The sequence below is a fragment of the Kogia breviceps genome, chromosome 9, assembly GCF_026419965.1.
Source record: "Kogia breviceps isolate mKogBre1 chromosome 9, mKogBre1 haplotype 1, whole genome shotgun sequence".
NCBI classification, from domain to species: Eukaryota; Metazoa; Chordata; class Mammalia; order Artiodactyla; family Physeteridae; genus Kogia; species Kogia breviceps.
Window position 1 is genome coordinate 80,426,711 of NC_081318.1, and position 14,605 is coordinate 80,441,315.

The following is a 14,605-nucleotide window of genomic DNA, read 5'->3' on the forward strand; positions in this document are numbered from 1 at the left end:
ATTAAATTTCTTTGAGATGGGATGCTGAAGATAAGTGTGATTTAACAACTCTAGAAAAATAATAACTGGATATTTCTCTTTTTCTAAAACCTTGAGTCAGACCAATTATATCATAGCTTCTTCAAAGTTTACGCTTTCTAAACATTCATTTTGAGTGATGCAGAATAATAATATTAACAGTCATACCAAGTAAAATATAGCGTTTTACATCTTTCAAAGTGTACTTAAAAGACAATGCCTTGTTCGAATCTCTCTCTCAAAAAAAAAAAAAAAAGTCCTTTGTGGTAGGTGAGATGAGTATTATACTGTGGCCATGTTACCTTCTTGTTTCTGTTAAGTAAGTTTTTCAACATACCATACTACTTGGAGCCAAGTACAGTGCCCATCCTCTGATTCTTTGTTTGCCTGTCCTCATAATCCAAAAGTATTAATTATGTTAATGGAAACTTACTAGAATTTTTCTTCAACCATTTGAACTCTTTCCCAAAGTAAATGTACCGAGAAAGATAATCATGCTTTTGAAGAAAAATGGTATTGAGATGTAAAAGGATACAACATTAATGAAATAAAATCAATTGTGATTGAGAATAGACATTTAATTAAACTTAAGTTAAATGAAAACTAACCTTTATATGTATCAACCGCTTTTATTTTTTGTGCTCAAAGATTTTTTTTTTAAATAGTGTTATATAGTTGAAAAAGATTCCTATAATTATTCCTCAGTTTGTAATAGTTATTTGAGAGTAATGGAGAGGCCATGTTATTAGTTTAACCATGTTAAGTTTTCCTGTATCTTTTCCTTCCTGCTAGGAAAAGGAAGATGACAAATCAGACACTTCAAGTATTCAGCAGCCGAAAAGCCCACAAGGTCTGAGTGACACAGGATATTCTTCTGATGGAATATCAAGTTCGCTTGGTGAAATTCCAAGTCTTATTCCCAGTGATGAAAAGGATTTGCTCAAGGGACTCAAAAAGGACTCCTTTTCACAAGAAAGCAGCCCATCCAGCCCCTCAGATTTGGCTAAGTTAGAAAGTATGGTCCTATCCATTTTGGAAGCTCAGGCAAGTACACTTGAAGAAAAGTCAGAAAAGAAAACAGAACCCCGCGAGGTTTCTCCTGAGCAGCCTAAGGACCAACAGAAAACTCAGAGTGTAGCCGAAACACTGGAATCTACAGTTTCAGAGGAGCTTAAAGAGAGTCAAGAAGTAAAAGACACTGTTAAGAAAGAGAGCCAACAAGACATCCCTTCCAGAAAGGACCATGAAGAAAAGTCTGAATTTGTTGATGAGTTGCCTACTAGAAGGCAGCCGTATGATTCAATTGAAGACAGTAGCGAAAGTGAAAACTCACCTGTTCCACAAAGAAAACGGAGAACTAGTGTTGGTTCATCAAGCAGCGATGAATATAAACATGAAGATAGTCAAGGATCAGGTGAAGAAGAAGACTTCATTCGAAAGCAAATCATAGAAATGAGTGCTGATGAAGATGCTTCAGGTTCTGAAGATGATGAGTTCATTAGGAACCAGCTCAAAGAGATTAGTAGTAGTATTGAAAGCCAGAAGAAGGAAGAAACCAAAGGGAAGGGAAAAGGAACAGCAGGGAAACACAGGCGACTGACGCGAAAAAGTAGTGCAAGCTTTGATGATGATGCAGGGAGACGCCATTCATGGCATGATGAAGACGATGAGACCTTTGATGAAAGTCCTGAACTTAAATACAGAGAAACTAAAAGTCAGGAGAGTGAAGAACTTGTAGTTGCCGGAGGAGGAGGGCTACGTCGATTTAAAACGATTGAACTCAATAGCACGATCGCAGATAAATACTCTGCAGAGTCATCACAGAAAAAAACAGCTTTGTACTTTGATGAAGAGCCAGAATTAGAAATGGAAAGCTTGACAGACTCTCCGGAAGATCGGTCAAGGGGGGAAGGATCTTCTAGTCTTCATGCTTCCAGCTTCACTCCTGGCACATCCCCTACATCAGTTTCGTCACTTGATGAGGACAGCGACAGTAGCCCGAGTCACAAAAAAGGAGAGAGCAAACAGCAACGCAAAGCTCGACACAGATCGCATGGCCCTCTTTTACCTACGATTGAAGATTCTTCAGAGGAAGAAGAATTGAGAGAGGAAGAAGAATTATTGAAGGAGCAAGAAAAGCAACGGGAATTAGAACAGCAGCAAAGAAAGAGTTCTAGTAAGAAATCAAAGAAAGACAAAGATGAACTTCGAGCTCAGAGAAGGAGGGAAAGACCAAAGACACCACCCAGTAATCTCTCTCCCATCGAAGATGCGTCTCCAACAGAAGAATTACGTCAGGCTGCAGAAATGGAGGAGCTCCATCGATCTTCTTGTTCTGAATATTCACCTAGCATAGAGTCAGACCCAGAAGGCTTTGAAATAAGCCCAGAAAAGATAATCGAAGTACAAAAAGTTTATAAATTGCCCACAGCTGTGTCTTTATACTCACCGACAGATGAGCAATCTATTATGCAGAAAGAAGGTAGCCAAAAGGCATTAAAAAGCGCTGAGGAGATGTATGAAGAAATGATGCATAAAAGCCAGAAATATAAAGCTTTTCCAGCTGCAAGTGAACGAGATGAAATGTTTGAAAAAGAGCCTTTGTACGGTGGGATGTTAATAGAGGATTATATTTATGAGTCTTTAGTAGAGGACACATACAATGGTTCCATTGACAGCAGTCTGCTCACGAGGCAAGAAGAAGAAAATGGATTTTTACAGCAGAGAGGGAGAGAGCAAAAAATAAGACTTCCAGAACAGATTTATGAAGATCCCATGCAGAAAATTACAGACCTTCAGAAAGAGTTTTATGAGCTAGAAAGCTTACATGCTGTTTTGCCTCAAGAAGACATTGTTTCAAGCTCTTTTATCATCCCAGAAAGCCATGAGATTGTGGATCTGGGTAGTATGGTATCTTCTACCAGTGAAGAAAAGCAATTATTAGATGCTGATGCTGCCTATGAAGAACTCATAAAAAGAAAACAGATGCAATTAACACCTGGATCCAGCCCAACCCAGCCCCCCATCAGGGATGATATGACAGAGTCTACTGTGGACTTTGACAGGGTGCCTGATGCATCTTTGACATCAAGTGTTCTCTCTGGAGCATCTCTTACAGATTCGACCAGCAGTGCAACACTCTCCATCCCAGATGTTAAAATAACCCAACATTTTTCAACAGAAGAAATTGAGGATGAATATGTGACTGATTATACAAGAGAAATTCAAGAGATAATTGCTCATGAGTCACTGATTTTGACCTACTCTGAGCCTTCAGAAAGTGCTACATCTGCCCCACCCTCTGACACACCCTCTCTCACATCATCTGTTTCTTCAGTTTGTACCACAGATAGCTCCTCGCCCATTACTACCCTGGATAGCATAACCACAGTTTATACTGAGCCAGTGGACATTGTAACTAAATTTGAAGATTCTGAGGAAATTTCTTCATCAACATATTTCCCAGGCAGCATTATAGACTATCCAGAAGACATATCTTTAGATCGGACTACCATACCAGATGGTAGAACTAGTGCTGATCACATTGTGATTTCCTTATCTGATATGGAGCCTTCTCTCATAGAATCTGTAGGAACTAAACTTGAGGGGCTAATTGCTGACACTATTTCCACTGACTTATCTGTATCTGAAAAAGAGCCAGTGAAGAAAGCCAAGAAGGAAACAGGGGATGGAATTATTCTGGAAGTTTTGGAAGCTTACAGAGATACAAGGAAGGAGTCAGAGGCTGAACTAACAAAAATTAGCCTATCTGAAACTGTGTTTGATCAGACACCTTCTTCGCTAACAGCCCTTCCAATGAAGGAGCAGGTTTCAACTACATGCTTTTTATCTGAAGACGTTTTTGGTCAAGCAAAGCCTGCATCTCAGCTGCCATCTGGCACTCCTTCTATCTCCTGTCTTCCAACTAAAGCTCGTCCATTCCTTCGAAGCTCTTCTTTGGACACATCAGCCCAACCTCCTCCCCCACCTCCTCCTCCCCCACCCCCTCCTCCCCCTCCACCCCCTCCTCCTCCCCCACCTCTTCCTCCACCAACCTCACCTAAACCAACTATTCATCCTAAAAAAAAATTAACGGTTCCAGCTCCAGTGACTGCGACTACTGCAGCTACACCTCTAGTAGATTCTGTTACTACAGTAGAGACCACAGCTGCTCCAAGAAATAATGGGTTACCTATAACAAAAATATGTACCACTGTACCTCCTCCTGTTCCACCTAAGCCATCTTCAGTTCCATCTGGACTTGTATTTACACATAGACCTGAGCAAACCAAACCTCCAGTTGCCCCTAAACCAGCAGTTCCTGAACCTCCATTCACTACCGCAAAACCAACAGATACTCAGCCCAAACCAACAGGTCTACCTATAACTTCAAATATGACATTAAATTTAGTGACTTCAGCAGATTATAAATTGCCTTCCCCTACCTCTCCGCTTTCCCCTCACTCTAACAAGTCCTCGCCAAGATTTTCCAAGTCCCTCATGGAAACTTATGTGGTTATCACATTGCCATCTGAACCTGGGACTCCAACAGATTCTTCAGGGACTCAGGTTATTACCAGCTGGCCTTTGGGATCACCCCCCAAAGATCTGATTTCCATTGAGCCAGTATTTTCTGTAGTTCCTCCTATGACAGCTACAGAAATTTCAAGTTCTTCACAACAGAGCTTGTACATCTCAGGAGCTTTGGAGACATTTTCTGCTATCCCTGTCACAACACTATCTTCATTTCAAGAACCCCCAGCTTCAGTTACACAGTTTCTCCCAGCTGAAGTTTCCAAGGCTGAGTTTTCAACAGCCAAAAGTACAATTGCTAGTACTGGTCTCAGCAGTGTCTCTATATCCATTCCTCCAGAGCCTCTTGCTCTAGATCACCTCCATTTAGAGAAACAACAGTATAAAGAAAATGTCAAGTTGCAACTTGTTGGTGATGCTATTGATCTGCGTACAGTACCCAAAGTAGAAGTTAAAGTAACTGAAAAATGTATGGATCTTTCTGCTTCCATGATGGATGTGAAGAGGCAGACCACAAGTGAAATGTATGGGAGACAAATTAGTGCTGTCCAGCCCTCTATTATAAATCTCAGTGCAACTTCATTAGGAGTGACTCCAATATCCCTGGTCACCGAGACAGTGACTGTTGTCACGTGCACAGCTACTGCAAGTTACACCACAGGCACAGAAAGCCTAGTGGGTCTAGAACATGCAACAGCAATGCCACTCCAGCTCACTACATCAAAGCATGTAGAGCCCCCATGCAGGGTACCAAGTGGCCAGGCCTTTCCTACAGTTAGGGAGGAAGCGCCAATAAACTTATCTTTAAGCACTTCTGTACACCCAATGACATCAGCTCTTACAAAACCCATTACTGCACCTCCTGTTGGTGTCACAAATGGATGGACTGATAGCGCCACATCACAGGGCATCACTGATGGGGAAGTAGTGGATCTCAGTACCTCAAAGTCTCATAGAACTGTTGTAACAATGGATGAAGCTACTTCAAATGTGGTGACCAAAATAATAGAAGATGATGAAAAACCTGTTGATCTGACTGCAGGAAGAAGAGCTGTGTGCTGTGATGTGGTTTATAAGTTACCTTTTGGAAGGAGCTGCACGACACAGCAGCCTGCAACGACTCTTCCACAAGATCGTTTTGGTTACAGGGATGATCACTATCAATATGATCGAGCAGGGCCATATGGTTATAGAGGGATTGGGGGAATGAAACCTTCCATGTCTGACACTAATTTAGCAGAAGCTGGACATTTTTTCTATAAAAGTAAGAATGCTTTTGATTATTCTGGAGGAACTGATGCAGCAGTAGATCTAACTTCAGGGAGAATGACTACAGGTCAGTATGATGTAGCAACAGACCTTTCCTTGAAATATCGTTCTGGTGTTCCTCATCTCATTTCAGGATGACACTGTGGTCCCTTTCCCAATTTTGTTACTTTTCATCTTTCTTTGGATGTTTTGGCAACATATTTTGGAGTACATTTGCGCTTTTGTTTCTTCATTTTTTTTTTCTTAATCTCTTCCACGCAAAGTCGCCTGCATGTGCCTGCATGTTCAACATCGCTTTGATTCCGCACCTAGGTAGGTTAACCTGTGGATTTGCATGCAGTCCTGTTCATTATGTTCTTCAGGACTGAGTGGGCTTTCCAACCCCCAAAGCATCATTCGTTCTGGGAACTGGACTATAACTCTACCCTGTGTTTCAGGTGAGGTAATGGATTATTCAAGCAAGACTACAGGTCCATATCCAGAAACACGACAAGTCATTTCAGGAGTTGGGATTAGTACCCCACAGTATTCCACAGCAAGAATGACTCCACCTCCAGGACCTCAGTATGGTGTGGGGAGTGTTTTGAGGTCATCTAATGGTGTTGTCTATTCTTCAGTAGCAACTCCAATTCCTTCCACATTTGCTATCACCACACAACCTGGCTCCATTTTCAGCAGCTCCATGAGGGATTTGTCTGGTGTGCACACAACTGACGCTGTGACTTCATTATCCGCCCTGCACCAGAGCCAGCCAATGCCTAGATCATATTTCTTGACAACAGGGGCATCTGAAACAGACATTGCAGTGACTGGTGTTGATATCAATGCCAGTTTGCAAACGATCCCTATGGAGACTCTGACAGCTGAGACGATGGACTCAGTTCCCACTTTCACCACAGCATCTGAAGTATTTTCTGAAGTGGGAGAGGAAAGTGCGCTTTTAATCGTCCCCGAAGAAGGTAAGAAACAACAGCAACTGGACTTGGAGCGTGAGCTCTTGGAACTGGAGAAAATTAAGCAGCAGCGTTTTGCTGAGGAATTAGAGTGGGAACGGCAGGAAATTCAAAGGTTCCGAGAACAGGAAAAGCTCATGGTTCAAAAAAAGCTGGAGGAGCTGCAGTCAATGAAGCAGCACCTCCTGTATCAGCAAGAAGAGGAGCGGCAAGCCCAGTTCATCATGAGACAGGAGACGTTAGCGCAGCAACAGTTGCAGCTGGAGCAGATCCAGCAGCTGCAGCAACAGCTTCACCAGCAGCTCGAGGAGCAAAAGATCCGTCAGATCTACCAGTATAACTATGACCCTTCTGGAACCGCTTCTCCACAAACCACGACAGAGCAGGCCATTCTGGAAGGTCAGTATGCTGCCCCAGAAGGTGGTCAGTTTTGGGCAACCGAAGATACCACCACCACAGCCTCTGCTGTGGTGGCGATTGAAATACCACCAAGCCAAGGATGGTACACTGTTCAGTCGGATGGGGTTACTCAGTACATTGCCCCACCTGGCATCCTGAGTACTGTTTCAGAAATACCTCTGACAGACGTGGTTGTGAAAGAGGAGAAGCAACCCAAAAAGAGAAGTTCTGGAGCTAAAGTCCGCGGCCACTATGATGAGATGGGGGAAAATCTGGCAGATGATCCCCGCTGCTTTAAAAAGATAGTGGACAGCGGGGTACAAACTGACGATGAAGATGCTGCGGATCGGAGTTACGTGAGTAGGAGGAGGAGAACTAAAAAGAGTGTCGATACAAGCGTCCAAACGGACGATGAAGATCAGGATGAATGGGGTATGCCTACTAGATCGAGGAGAAAAGCTCGCGCAGGGAAATACGGTGACAGCACTACAGAGGCAGACAAGGCCAAACTCCCTTCCAAAGTCTCCAGTATAGCAGTTCAAACAGTAGCAGAGATATCTGTGCAAACTGAACCAGTCGGAACCATAAGAACGCCTTCGATACGGGCACGCGTGGATGCCAAGGTAGAAATAATTAAACACATTTCAGCACCAGAAAAGACTTACAAAGGGGGCAGTTTAGGATGTCAAACAGAAGCAGATTCAGACACACAAAGTCCTCAATATCTGGGTGCCACATCTCCACCCAAAGACAAGAAACGCCCAACACCTTTAGAGATTGGTTATTCATCTCACCTTCGGGCAGATTCCACATTACAGCTGGCTCCTTCCCCACCCAAATCTCCAAAAGTCCTTTATTCACCCATCTCACCACTTTCACCAGGCAAAGCCTTAGAATCAGCCTTTGTACCTTATGAGAAACCCCTCCCTGATGATATAAGTCCACAGAAAGTACTGCACCCCGATATGGCTAAAGTTCCCCCAGCAAGTCCTAAGACAGCCAAGATGATGCAACGCTCCATGTCTGACCCCAAGCCTCTGAGTCCAACAGCAGACGAAAGTTCCAGGGCTCCTTTTCAGTATACCGAGGGCTACACGGTAAGAGTGCTTCTTTTCAGTTAGAAGACAATGGATGAGTTGATGTTAACTGTGTGTTTGCAGACGTTAGGAGGCAGTAAAGGCTCCTGGTGCCGAATTTCTAAATTTCAGTGAGGACTATTTCATTAGAAATTTGGGGGAAAAGATAGAAAAGTATACATTCATGTAGAAATACCAAAACAAGACCATATTCTGTGAGACAAAAATGAGAGAGAAGGTTATTATGTTATGATGTAGTGAGATTGAAATTTTGTTCTGATCTTGAAATCTCCCAGGTGTCAATTGTAGACTGATTTGGTTGAGTACAGTTAATATTCATATTCAAGTATGATGGCATCAGCATTGAACATAAATAGGTAAGGCAAAGGATGACCAAACATTTAAACCCATGGATCCTGGAATTCTTTAGTGGGAAGATCTGTGGAGATCATTTAATCAGTCTATTCTTCCTTCCTCCAGAATGTTAACCTTTGTTGCTCCAGAGAGAGCATTTCTAGAGCAGAAAGTGTAAAATAATCTTCATAGTTCATCCATGCTTATTTTGTTTCTGGAAACTTCCTTAATCTACCTCAGATAAGCCTCAGTCCTAGTTCTTACAGAGGAAAAATTAATTTTTATGTTCCTTTGAATAATAGAGTTTATTTTAAAATATGCTTCAAAGGGAAAAGAACATATGTAGGTATGTTGGACACATTCGTGAAGATCTCTATAGCTGAAAATAAGAAATGTTAATAATCAGGTATAAAAGAAAGTGTATCCTACTTAAAGAAAACCTAATATATAATTTTTCAGAAGGTTATTGATAAATCTGATAGTTCTATTTAAAACTAGATTTATATTCAGATTAAGAGTTCCCCTAATGCACTGGTTTCTGAACTCTAGATCTTCAAACCCCGAAGCGTCTAAATAGGTTTTTCTGAGATATCACTCTGTTGCCAGCAACCTATATACATTAAGCATTGGCTGTGGGCTGAAAAACATGTCACTATATGTAACTGTAAGTCAATTTTTAGGTATATAGGTATATAGGCATATTGATAGTCATATTAATAAATTAAAAATTCTTACAAGTTTTCTAGTTTCATAGGGGCATTTTGTTATTATGGACTTTCTCAAACAGTGTGTAACTGTCTTCATGTGGGGGACGGGTCATAACTGTTTTAAGTCAGGGAACCACTGGTGCACTAAGATTTCGTTCAGTTTACAGAGATTTGTTTTAATGTATAAGTGTTTCTAGAATTAAATATATTGCAAGAAATATTTTTAACTCGGCTATAATGTATAGGTATTTATTTTTACAGCTGTGCCCTGTGAACTCATCCAAAGAGGTACTTGGAAATCTTTGAAAATACATTTTTAAAGAGTATTTTAAAGTTATATTCAAGGCTTCTGTCATTAGAAAGAACGGGCTTTTCCACTTGGTATATTCATCATTTACTTAACGTATGGCCCTATACCCTTAATTCAAATGAGCTCTGGGATAGAAGAGATTCAGGTGTCAATATTTTTTCCTCACAGTATTCACTTTGGATTTAGAAGTACAAAATGAAAGATACAGTGGGTTGTATAAGTTGTATTATTGATTGTACCAGCGTTACTGATTAACTGTCTAATCATAAAAGAAGTTGAACAGAATTACCAAATAATACTCAGCCTGAAAAATCCTAAGTGTATTGAGCCTTGGAGCACAATCCAGTAGTTCCTTTTTCTAATTGGTCACACTCAGTGCATACTTTAATATGGAATAATTGTATACAGACTCAAAAATACAGTTTTATTGCACACACAAAGTAGACCATTTTATATACAGGCGATGTTTTTAGCACTGTAGATACTCTGATTTTAAGATGTGAATTTTTAAATTTATTTCTTGGCAAATTTCTAAACACTCTGAGTGTTTTAAGCTAAAACGAGTTTCTCAATTATAAGCATGAATTACTAAATGTTAGTTGGAGCTTCCCTGGTGGCGCAGTGGTTGAGAGTCCGCCTGCCGATGCAGGGGACACGGGTTCGTGCCCCGGTCCGGGAAGATCCCACATGCCGCGGAGCGGCTGAGCCTGCGCGTCCGGAGCCTGTGCTCCGCAACGAGAGAGGCCACAGCAGTGAGAGGCCCGCGTACCGCAAATAAATAAATAAATGTTAGTTGTACTGAAAAGAATAACCTAGGTGATATTCATAGTGTTGTGAGTTTAAGTTTAGCTCAGTAATTTCCATATTATTAATTTTCTCACACCAATAAAATTGAAAAAAAATTACACCATCCAGTTCGACATAGTAACACTTGTAATTCAGCATGAAAGATCAGTTTTATATTATATGAGATTCTATAGTAACTTCTCCTCTTCCTGGAAGTTCCAGGAAATGTTTCAAAGAGGAGGTTCTGAAACAGGAAGGTGAGATCTCTGTTGGACCATGAAGAGAAAAATGGAGGTTATTCTAAATAGAGGAAACAGATGTGCAAAGTTTCAGACTGGTGAACAGACATACAGCAAAGAGGAGGAGGAAGGGGTTTACTATAAGTGAAACTGGAAAGATAAGGAAGGAATAGGTCTCAGGGGATCTGATTTGCTGAGTTCCAGTTGAATTACTTCCCTTGGCTGTGGGGAGCTTAGACCAAACTACCATCATTTTTTGTTTACCCTGTGCCCTAGCCCATGGACCTCGCCACCCTTGCCTTCCTTACAGTCTATTGTCTGAACTGCATCTAGGGTGATTTTCTAAATGTACATCAGATTTTGTCACACACTCTCCAGTAGATTCTCAACAGATTCATCAGGATACATTAGAAATTTCTTAACAAGGACCCGTGTGATCCTGACTCACAACCTCATTGGTCACTCCTACATTTACCCACCTTCTCGCTCTGCTCCAACCACTGACCTTGCCTTTCTTTGGATGTGCCAACCTCATTCCCACCCAGGACCCCTGTTGGGATCTCTCTCTCCCCAGATCTTTGCCTGGCTCACTCCTGTGTACAGGTTTCTGCTTAAATTTCACTTCCACAAAGAAGCTCTCCTTACCTCACTCTCTAAATGTCTATCAGCATGAATCCCTGCACCCTCTAAATTTGTGTGTATTACTTATTAATATATATCTAATCAAATATCATCTTCCTTCTCCAGTAGATCATAAGCTCTACAGGATCAGGAATCTTACTTTGTTTGCCTCTGTAGTCCCAAGAGCTTAGAACAGCATCCGGCACAAAGCAGACCTTCAATATTTATTGAATAAATGTATTAAAGGAAGGATTATAAGCATAGAAGCAATGGGTTAAGACATGCATTGAAAGACTCTGGCTGCTTACCTTTTCATTGCCGCAATCTAGACCCATCCTAGCAAGTCCTGTTGATAATCTAAACTGATACCTCCTTTGCTTAAAGTGTCAGTTCCACTTTGTTTATTTTTATGTATTGGGTTGGCCAAAAAGTTCTTCTGGGTTTTTCTGTAAGATGTTACAGAATAGATATTTGAAACAACTGAGCATAAGTTAAATAGCATTTAGCTATTAGTCCAACCACCTTACAGATGAGGAGCAAAGCCCAGAGTCGGCTAGTGCCTTTATCATGGTTCTTTAATAAACCAGTAACCTGGCCAGGGTTAAAATGTTAAACTTGGCACCTGACAGTTATTCTTTATTAGTCTCTTCTGAGGCTTATGGGACATTTTCTGATTCTTTTTGCTAATTCAGTACCATGCTTGTTGTCTTTTTATCTTGTCATTTCCTCTGCTCTCCCCAAAAATCCAATTTAAATCCCCATCAGGTTTACTCATTTTTTTTTAACTTATTCTTGCTTACATTCACTCATTATCTCATTCATCCATTCATTGTTCTTTTCCAGACACTGTGGTAACATACAGGATGAGGCAGAGTTCATGCTTGACCTCCCACCACTGGGATCATTTTGTTCTTCTTTCCCAAGTATCGTATTTGTTTGCTACAGCCCTCGTAACAAAGTACCGCAAACTAGGTAGCTTAAACCACAAAAATGTATCGGCACAGTTCTAGAGGTTAGAAGTCTAAAATCAAGGTGTGAGCAGAGTTGGTTTTTTCTGAGGGCTGTTGCAGGCCGCTCTCGTAGCTTCTGCCAGCCTCCAGCATTCCTTGGCTTGTAGTTGGTCTCCCTGTGTCTCTTTACATTGTCTTCCCTCTCTGTGTGTCTGTCTCTATGTCCAAAGTTCCCCTCTTTATAAGGACACCCGTCCTATTGATTACGTCAACACTAAAGACCTGTTTTAACTTGATTACCTGTAAAGATCCTGTGTCTGAGTAGTTTCACATACTGAGGTACGAAGGATCAGGACTTCCAACAAACTTTTTTGTTTTTAACCCATAATACACATCAAAGCACTATATTGCCCTTTTTGTTTGTTCATAGGCAAATGTAGACTGTTTTTATGGTTTGTTGCTTTGTCTGCATCTGGTCCTCTTTCCATACTCAGTTATTTTTTTCTTAGTAACTATCTCACAAGCTTTTTGGAGAGCTTTCATTATTACAGAGTTCCTCCATATGGGTAAAATCTCTCTTCCTGGAGTTTCCAAACATTTGTCTTAATTTTAAACATCAGAGATTTAAATTTATTCCATTCCTACTCTATAGGAATCCAACTCTTTGAGATCCTTTAACTCTGATAGAGCTTTTCCATCATGGAAGTGTGGTTACACCTTTGACACACAAATTTCAAGGCAGGAGTCTATATCATCTGGTTAGTCTTTCACCGACACTTTGAGTTCATGCTTAGCCCTAAGATATCTCATAGATTTAATTGGTTAAATTAGCACTAATTAACATAAAATCATAAAATAATACAGAGTGGGCATAACTGGTACAAGGAGTTATCTGAGATCTTTTTATTGAGTTATGTAATATTCTCGTGTCTGTAAGAGGTGAGCTGTATCTCTTTTCTAGACCTTATCACTCTGGTATCAAAGTCACAGCCCCAGTGCCAAATTCTATTATTGACAACTTTATATAACCAAACACTTTTATCTTGTGGTCTGCTTCCTTTTACAAATAGAAAATTTTAACTCTGAGTAAAGATGGAAAAAAATTACCACCTTTTTACTTGAGTTCTTCTGATTGCTCCCCAGGAAAATTGCCAAGAGATACAACTAAAGTAAATTTAGAATTTATTCCTTCCCATGGGGTTGAGCTTGCTACTTAGATACCACTTGAAAATAATGTATTTTCATCATGATTTAGAAAAAGCACAGAAAGAAATAAGCTTTGTAATGAAAAACTGGTATGCACACAGAGTTTTTTTGTAACTTTCATCAATGGAATTCTTCAATTAAAATGTTTTATGGAAGTCAAATAATTTAAAATGAGTGAAAATAAATAAATTAATAAATAATAATAATAATAAAAATAAAAGTGAGTGGACACTAGTGGAGAGTGATCAAATCATCTGTAATGATTGAATGAAAGTAACACAACCTTCCCGTCACTAATTCTGCCAATTGTAGTTATCCAGTTAATTCCCTTTCCTCACGGCGGGGGCGGGGGGTGTACATTTGGTAGTTTCTGTATTTCCTCAGCAGAAATTTGCTGTCATTAAAGAGCTTTACCTTATGGGTTAGTAGAAAAATTTTTCAAATCTCCTAGTAACTGTGTGCCTTTCATGGTCTATGAAGTATATAATGGTGCTTCTCTAGAAATTTTAGATTCCTGTTCTTTATAACCATTTTAAAGTTATTCTTTTAGGTAATAAGGCCTTTATTGACTGACCAAATGAAAACCATCCACCTTTCTAACACTCTGTCCTTATGCCCTTGATTTTTCTCCATATCACATATTATTATCAAAAGTACTATGTCTGTTCCTTTATAATTTCATGTATTGTCTTTCTTCCCCAACCAGAATTTATGGGTGAGGATTTTTGTTAATTATATTCACTGCTATATCCCCAGTGCCCAGAACAATGCCTGGTTCACAGTAGGTTCTCTATAGCAATAAATTAATTTGATGAATTAGTGAACAGACTGCTTTATCCACCAAACTGCTTTTAATTTGGGGGTGATTCACCAATTCCTTGCTCCCACCTAAAACAAAAAATAGAAACAAAGCAAAACAAATAAATAAAATCTTATTCATTCTCCGTACTACACTTCTTATGTAATTCAGGGTTACAGTTTTTCCTTCTGCTTTCCCCTGTGTTTTTCTTCTTTTGCTAAACAGATGACAATACGCTTTCTCAAATTTATTTCAGTCCAGTATTTTTGTGTGTGTCTGTGGATTACCTCGAGCATCACACCTATGAAACTTTCATAAACCAGAGCACCAAAACGTGTTCCTCAAGCTCTTTTTCTTTCTTTTACACCATGAAACTGTTTACCTC

General features: G+C 40.2%; 1 protein-coding gene across 5 annotated transcripts in view; it reads left to right on the top strand.

Moving 5' to 3' along the window:
• The window catches only part of PCLO (piccolo presynaptic cytomatrix protein), a 378,181-nt gene that overhangs the window by 189,796 nt on the left and 173,780 nt on the right, over positions 1-14,605 (top strand). For 4 of the 5 annotated variants that reach the window (XM_067042711.1, XM_059074371.2, XM_067042714.1 and 1 more), the window contains exons 5-6: positions 811-5,887; positions 6,258-8,269. In XM_067042711.1, coding sequence (XP_066898812.1) covers positions 811-5,887; positions 6,258-8,269 — 7,089 coding nt within the window. The remainder of the gene's footprint in view (positions 1-810; positions 5,888-6,257; positions 8,270-14,605) is intronic. The other variant, XM_067042713.1, reaches the window with a different exon arrangement.